An 8,032-nucleotide genomic window follows, 5' to 3' on the forward strand; every position below is an offset into this window, starting at 1 on the left:
CTCTCTCTCTCTCTCTCTCTCTCTCTCTCTCTCATCTCCGCGCTTCGAAAATATATTTTTTATATTTATACTTTTACATTTAATAATCCAAGTCAACAGTAAGTATCGTCCTATCTTATCGAATGTTATTCATCGAATACACATTCGATTCATATGCAATAAGGAAATTGATGGATGCAGTAAAGAAAATGATTGTGCAATGTATGGACATGTGCCACTGAGGTGCCACGATACTTGTGTCGACTTGGGTCTTATTAAATGTAAAAGTAAATACGGCTTTGGCCCGTATTAATAAATAATTATTACTTGAAACTCGTCTCTAATAAAATACTCAGATTTGAATTCAGAGTTAGATGAGAATTTTATCAGTAGAATAAGTACATTGCAGATGTAAGATATGTTATAATTCAACTGAAAAATTTAGATGTAATTCTGAATAAAGATCTAAGTATCTCTCGTGAAACAAGTTTCGGGTGACTACTATTAATGCGAGTTTAAATGCGCTCTTTATTCATCGTGTTTCAGTGAAGAAGCCAAGATTCTAAACTGGCTCATTCTCGACGAACCGAAGGACCACTGTGCTCGCAATTTGAAAATTATCGTAACCGTGGGGACCTATGATTTTCCGACATATATAAATGAATCGCGCCAGTACGCTCAGGTGACTACAAACAGATATCTAATACCAACGTCGCATCATATCGGTCTACATTAATAACAGAATTATGATTTGACATTATAATTTCAGAAAATTAGTTCTTTTGTGGACAATGTCGAGTTTCTCTTTCTTCCGGAAACCGATCATTTCGAAATCGTGGAGAATCTATTGGATTCCAACAATGTTCTGGCCAAATTGCTAGTGAAGAGTCTTCGGTCGGACGCGAATACGGAATGAAGAGGAACCATCCGCTCCATTGAAGAGAAACCATTCGCTTCATACAACACGCATTAGCGTATATCCCACATTGCCTTTTGTTAATAAAATTTATTAATTACAATATTTATATATACATATATATATATATGCATATTATACGTACGTACAAAAATATACGTACATATATACACGTACATATATACGTATACACACGCGTATTCAGTACATTTACCTTAAAAAAAAAATTTTATTTTTCAGAATTAATCAGCTAAACTTTGCAGCCGCATAACAGTGATCTAGAAAGACAGCTCGTACATCGTATTCGTGTCATTTGGGTTTCGTCGCCGGTATCACACGCACTTGCGTCTTGGTCACTTTCGGGTCTGATGTTTTAACGACAAGTGTCTTCTTGGGAATAATTCTTAATATAGTTTCGTTCCGTTTGATAGATGCTTTGTTTGTCGTAGTAATGACGCTCGTGTTTTGCACCTGATTCGGTTGAACGATGGCAGTTTGAGTAGACGGCACTCGTATTATCGTGGGTGCCTGAATGTTTCGCGCGGGTGCAATAATCTCGCCGGTTCGCATGTCTACTTTTAGATAATTGTTCGTGATATTTTGCACGCTAATAATATTATTCCTCGGTAATACCAACCTCTGATGCTTCATCAGAGGCACTACTTTGCCATCGCGTTGTATCGCACACCGCGTGGTAACCGTGGACGATGTTATTGTTGTCGCTGATACTGGTTCGCTGACACTGGACTCGTCCGTTAGATCGATCAAATCTTTATTTTCGCTCGTTGTCTTTGGTACATTCTCCTGAGTGGTGTTATTCGCCTTTTGCCGGCCATCGTCCCAAGTTGTGGGAGGTTTAGCGAACGAGCGCACTCGCAACAGAGGTTTCTTAGCTTCGTCCGAAAGTTTGTCTTTGGGCGCATCCGTTAACTCGTTTACTTTGTCTTTCACTACCAGCTCTGTTACTTCTGTTATCACCTCTTCTACATCTCCCGTTATTACCTCCGTGACGTCTTCCGTTATCATATGTACCATATTCGTTAGCACCGTTGCTCGTTCCTTGGTTATCACCTCTGCTGGAGATTTTGTTACCACTTTATGTACATCCTCTATCACCACTTCAGCTACGTGCTCTACAACATACACGTAAAATACTAATAGTACATGATCTTAATTTTTGGTGGCAGATCTATCCCTTAGACTCCTATTTTTGTGAAAATTTAAGCTTTCACAAACCTTCAGTCCTGTTAGTGATATCAGCACAATTTGTCGTAGAAGTTGGTACTGAATTCGCCTGCGTTTTCGCGTCTATCCCAGTAACGTTCTTCGAGGTCATAACTGCATTGCTAATTGGCGATCTAGATACCTTCTCTGTATCAGTAACAATCTTACTCTCGTCCTTAGACGTTGATACGTGATTCTCTTTCGTAGTTTTTACTTCCACTTTCTTCTCTTCGCATTTCTCTTGCGGCAAGTTCCCCTCAACTTTACTCGAGGCAATTCCATTCGTATCTCGATTCACATTTACTGTCTTATTATTGTTTTTCTCTGCAGATGTGTTATTCTGATTTGTTTTATTTACGTCTTTCACACTGTCATTGTCTTCATTACTCGAAGTATATAATGATAAAATATCATTATTTTTGTCTTCATCTTCAATATCATCTTCGTCTTCATCCTTATCATCGTCATCCATATCACTCTCGTCTTCCGTAGTTGTTCCATTATAAACTTGCTCCTTTATTTCTTCTTGTTTTTTCACATATTTTTCGAATACAGCAGTTAATTTCTTTTGACCTTCATTACGATTGTAAGTTAGTTTGTTCGCTAACTCTTTATCTTTTATAGCTGGGTCTTCCTCTGTATTCTCCAGATATAAAGAAAAAGTATCCCAATAATCATTTCGTCTTGAGCGCTGTAGTAATTCTCCTAATTCAACGAAAGCCTTTTTTGCTACAATACACACAAATGTAAAAAATTTTGATATATGAATTATATATAAAATTGAGAACAAGGACTGAAACCAATATAAAAAATGCTATTTTCATAGAGATATTTTTCGGCATTGCATAACAAAAAAGAAGTGATTTAAACTATAAATACCATGATAAATACAATGATTTTAACCGATTTAAATTGTAAATATTGGTATTATTAAATGAAGATATATACTCTATACTAGAATAATATTACTAGCAAAATAATTCCAGTATTCAGTTTCTGATTGAGAAAAGAGAAAAATGTATATATAATTATTATAACTTAATATATATTTTCGCTATAAAAATTTAAAATAATCTCAAAACTATAGTTACAACTTACCCATTTCAATCTGTTTGTTTTTTGTCAAACCCAAGTTTCTTTTTTCATTACACCTTTTAACACATTCTAAAATATCCCTGTAATCAGGGAATATTATATTATTCGTAAAAGATCCTGGTGTCTTCCACTGATTCCGTTTAGAAATTTTAGAGTTGATAAAATTTGTTATTGCTTGGTCCACAGCAACAATTTGAGTTGTACTTATGTGTTTAGGACGTAAATATGACCGTCCAGCATCAGCATTTTCCCCGGTTAATTCACAATACTTGTTGTACAGTTCCACCATTCTTTGTTTGTATCTCTCCATTTTTATATAATTACTATCAGTATCCTCGTCAAAGTCAACTTCAGCAGTTTCGAATTTCTTTATTCTGTACTCACATTTCTTCATGGCCATTTCTATTATTTTAATCTTTCTCTTTGTCTCACTGTCCATGTGATCTACACCATCATTCTCATTATCTGATTCTGCTACATGATTAATTGATACTTTGTTTGCAGCATAAGAAGTAGATGGTACTGCATCATAGGTTACATTATCAATCGATTTTTTTTTCAATTTTTCTTTGATCATCCTCTTCATCTCATTCATAACTTCCTCTATGTATACATATAATTTTTTATCATTATTCATAATAGCCTCACGCTTTTCATTCAGGAATAAGGCAAACTTTTCTGAACCAGCATAATTTGGAACCAATTCTTCGTAACGCCTTTTCAACTTATCAACTATTTTTTCCATATCGTTATCATGACACTTTTTCAAGCATAAGCTTATAAACTGTGGAAAGATATCATGTGTTACATAAGATATCTTTTTTCGCTCTTTCACAAATAATTTTGGCACTTCAATTGTTGTTTCTTGCTCCTTGTTTGATTTCTGAGTACAATCAGGTATAGTACTGTCATCCTTGTCTAGTTCCAATGGAATTTGAGTTGTATTTAATTTTTTTCTTTTCTCTGAATTATGATATAATAAACTTTTCTTCTCTTCACTTATCTGTGATATTTTCCTCTTTAAATTATTTTCTTCCACTTTTTCACTGTTGTTAGGTGAAACCTCTACCTTTGTGCGTAAAGCATTGTTACTCACTTCTGTAGAATTACTGGAGGATGATTTCTTTTTGTTTTCCTATAAGATATACATGCATGTTAGTGAACATTTTTGTAAGTAAAATACTAATATTTGAGATGTTCTTTATCACTGAACTTAGTGTACACTTATGGGACTTAAAGAGAAACAGATGTATAGTTGAAATTTAGTGGAAGAAAAATATAAAAAATCTAGTGTAGTCTTTTCAGAAACAGAAAACCTATGATTCTGAGATAATTTAAGGCCTGTTCTTTTTCAAAGAACTTTCTAAAGTAGTATACACTGATTCAATAAGTACAGTGAAACAAGTATATTTTTTTTCACACTAATTTACCCAACCAATGTACACCAATCCAGTAAATTCTTCTAAAAAGAACAGACCTATTATTATCAATAGTTCAGCTCTCTTTTCAAGTTGGGCACAGCAGAACTTTTATTGTACAAAACTCTATTTGATGAAACTAATATGGACATCTACTCACCTTCTGTGAATCTGACTCATCGGAAGAAATATAAATAATCTCAGTTTCCATTATTTAGCTCATATGTGACTTCGCGCGTTATTATGAGCCACCTTCACGCGCGTAACCTAAATGTCACTCCAACGACTTTCTGTCAAACCAAAACATATTGATGGTTATGCACAGTTCTTACTGATCACGACACTGACATATTTCCATTCACGACTCGCGCAGTGATAACATGATGCGATGCGCCTCGATATATCTTCGCTCAGAGGAAAGATATCAAACGACTCTACCACAATGCAGTGCAGTTCGCTGCTACAAAAATATGATACATGCGGATACACACCTTCACCCTTGGAGATAGTAACTTTAAGGAAATCCAAGCGACGAGATATTTTGTTTATGGAAAGGAAGGAGATAGAGAGGTCTCACCACTCGTCTCAATTATATCTTCGCTAATGATTCGCCAGAGAAGTATCGATACGAATAATAACAAAGACGAATAATAACAAATATTTCGATCACAAGTAAATGTCAAGTAAACGTAATGGTTTTCACTGGTCAAGCAGTACGTAGTCCTTGTGACGATAAGCTGAAAAATGTTAGAGAAATATTACGGTACACTTCACTTGACATGTACAGATCGAAATGTCCCCAACCTGTGAAGAAAATTATTGGTTAGACATTAGGGAAATTTTGTTCTGCAAACTGACATTTTATCACACTTCTATAAATTACTAGACTGCTAACTCCCTAGTTATAGATGAGGCAAAAAGTGACGACCATTTTTGTTAGGCAGAATTCCCACTTAGCGCGTCACGTGTCGCGTCGTCCGAGTTAAGCCAATCAAATCGTCCCATTTTGTTCGGTGTAAAGTTACGCAATAAAATAGGACGATTTGATTGGCTTAACTCGGATGACGCGTGCGTGACGCGTTAAGTGGAAACGCACCCTTAAGCTGTTCCCACTGAGCGCGTCACGCGTCGCGTCGTCTGCCTGCGTCACGAGTTAACAAATCAAATCCTCTAATTGGAATGACGCGCGTACAATGCACTTGTTCCAATGGAACGATTTGATTGGTTAACTCGTGACCCAGGCAGACGACGCAACGCGTAACGCGGTCAGTGGGGATTCAACCTAAGGCATCCCGGGTGTGTTCAGAAATCCTACTCGATGAATAGAGTAACATTTAATTAGCCAATCAGGGCAAAAAGAACAAAGATTTATTTATCATGATTAGTTTATTAAAGTAACTCTATCCATCGAGTTGGATTTCTGAACATATATTCACCCCATATATTCACCACAGATGTTTATACTAAACTAGAGCTGCGTTCCAAAACTCTACTCGACGTGTAGAGTAGCATTCAATTGACCAATAAAAGCAAAGATAACTAGTATTTCTTTATTATGATTGGACAATTAAATGTATCCGTTGAGTAGAGTTTTGGAACGCAGCCTAGATTGCTTACAGACTATCTAAAAGCATGTAAGGGCCTTTGCACGTAAAAAAAACTGACCAATCACAGTCGATTATTCCTTGAACGCAAGGAGAATAAACAACTCTGATTGGTCAGTTTTCTTACGACCTTATGCTCCTGCACACAGGAGTGATGCTTGCCGCGCGACAGCCAATCAATATGTTGTTTTTCCGTAAGAACTAGAAGGTTATTACGGAAAGCAGCATATTGATTGGTTGTCGCGCGAACTTTCGCCGCACGGCAAGCATTACGGGTGTATATCAGTTGGACACGGGGCAATTGGACACAGTCCAATCACAAGCCGCTGTTCCAAGGGACCTACAAATGTCTCTAATCACACGGTGCTGTGATTGGCTGTGTCCAAATGCACCGTGTCCAAGTGCACCGCTCCCAAGCATTACCACGTCCTGTGTGCAAGAGCCGTAAGAATGTGAATTCGTAAATTAGTGAATTCGTAGATGCGCCCCATTTTCAAACTCCCAACTCATATTTCTTCGGAAGAGATAAAGAGACACATATTATATCGTTTATATTTTTTTACACTCTTAAAGATTGTATGAATGCACTCCAGTATAAACATAAACCAGACTAGTTTGGTTTAAATTGAAATCTAATTAGACTTATTAATACATTTGTTGTACAAAAAATATAAGACATAACAAATATTAGTTTCTCCTTAATATTTTGAAATATTATTTAAAAGATATTAGAGGAAAAGGTGATATTATGACTCCCTATTTATATTTTGTAGAATAACCAACCAACACTTTCGACAATGTTCGTCGCACGACGTACGTAATATCAGCCTTATGGCTCCTGCACACAGGACGCGGTAATGCTTACCGCGCGGCGGAATTTCGCGCGACAGCCAATCGATATGCTGCTTTCCGTAATAACTTTCTAGCTCTTACGGAAAAACTATATATTGACTGCGTTCAGGAGAGAGAGCTGCTTTGCACTATTATAAAATTCGTGAACCTGATTGGTACATGCTCTTGGATTTAACCAAAATTAAGAGCATACTCCAATCAGATTCACGAATTTTACAACAATTGCAAAGCAGCTTTCTCTGCTGAACGCAGCCATTGATTGGCTGTCGCGCGGACTTGCATTGCCGCGTCCTGTATGCAGGAGCCATTAGGGTGCAAACCTGTTACAGTGAAATAGAGGAGCGCGGAACGAGAGCGGAACCAATCACGAGCGTTCCACAGTTTTCGCTCGTGATTGTTTCATGATTGATTTCGCTCTCGTTCTGCGCTCCGCTATTCCGCTGCATGGGTTTGCATCCTTAAGGTGCCGTTACATGGGAGCATCGAGCGTCGAGCGTTAAAGCGATAATCAATCAACGTGCCACTTTCCGCAAGAACTACAAGTATACTTCTGCAACTTGATACGTTGATTGGCTAACGCTTTAACGCTCGACGCTGGAACGCTCCCATATATTGGCACCTTTACCGTGTTCTGTGGGTAGGTACCATAATGGCTCCTGCACACAGGACACGGTAATGCTTGTCGCGCGACACCCAATCAATATGTTGTTTTTCCGTAAGAGCTAGAAGGTTATTACGGAAAGCAGCATATTGATTGACTGTCGTGCGAACTTCCGCCGCGCGGCAAGCATTACCGCGTCCTGTGTGCAGGAGCCATAAGTCTAATACTTTTATTTCTATGTCGCTATTATATATAATTGCGCTACCTCCACCAGGGCGTGGGAGTTGGCCTACGGCCGCGGGAGCGGTGCACTTGGACACGGTGCATTTGGACACAGCCAATC

The 8,032-nt window shown here is 37.7% G+C and overlaps 1 protein-coding gene and 1 pseudogene across 2 annotated transcripts; one reads left to right on the forward strand and one right to left on the reverse strand.

Annotated features, from left to right (window-relative positions):
• The window catches only part of LOC116842000, a 6,315-nt pseudogene extending 5,317 nt beyond the window's left edge, over positions 1 to 998 (forward strand).
• Positions 7 to 5,368, reverse strand: LOC116841999 (FK506-binding protein 5-like). Of its 2 annotated transcripts, XM_032810609.1 has the most exons (5): positions 5,124 to 5,368; positions 4,793 to 4,922; positions 3,218 to 4,349; positions 2,132 to 2,848; positions 7 to 2,028 (listed from the first exon to the last, which is right to left on the reverse strand). In XM_032810609.1, exons 2-5 carry the CDS (start codon positions 4,841 to 4,843, stop codon positions 1,205 to 1,207), a joined length of 2,724 nt encoding a protein of 907 aa, XP_032666500.1. In that variant the 5' UTR covers positions 4,844 to 4,922; positions 5,124 to 5,368; the 3' UTR covers positions 7 to 1,204. The 2 variants fall into 2 exon arrangements, with proteins under 2 accessions (XP_032666500.1, XP_032666499.1); XM_032810608.1 differs by lacking the exon at positions 5,124 to 5,368 and having other exon boundaries at positions 4,793 to 5,112.
• Positions 5,369 to 8,032: the final 2,664 nt, after the last annotated feature.

The sequence above is a fragment of the Odontomachus brunneus genome, unplaced genomic scaffold (genome assembly GCF_010583005.1).
Source record: "Odontomachus brunneus isolate Ranch 3 - 2012 unplaced genomic scaffold, Obru_v1 Obru_scaffold_020, whole genome shotgun sequence".
Taxonomy (NCBI): domain Eukaryota; kingdom Metazoa; phylum Arthropoda; class Insecta; order Hymenoptera; family Formicidae; genus Odontomachus; species Odontomachus brunneus.

Coding starts and splice junctions, on each gene's coding strand:
- LOC116841999 (XM_032810609.1), bottom strand. CDS start 4,843: ATGGAAACTGAGATTATTTATATTTCTTCCGATGAGTCAGATTCACAG. Junction 4,350..4,792: donor ATGAGTCAGATTCACAGAAG/GTGAGTAGATGT, acceptor TATATCTTATAG/GAAAACAAAAAGAAATCATC. Junction 2,849..3,217: donor AAACAAACAGATTGAAATGG/GTAAGTTGTAAC, acceptor TGTGTATTGTAG/CAAAAAAGGCTTTCGTTGAA.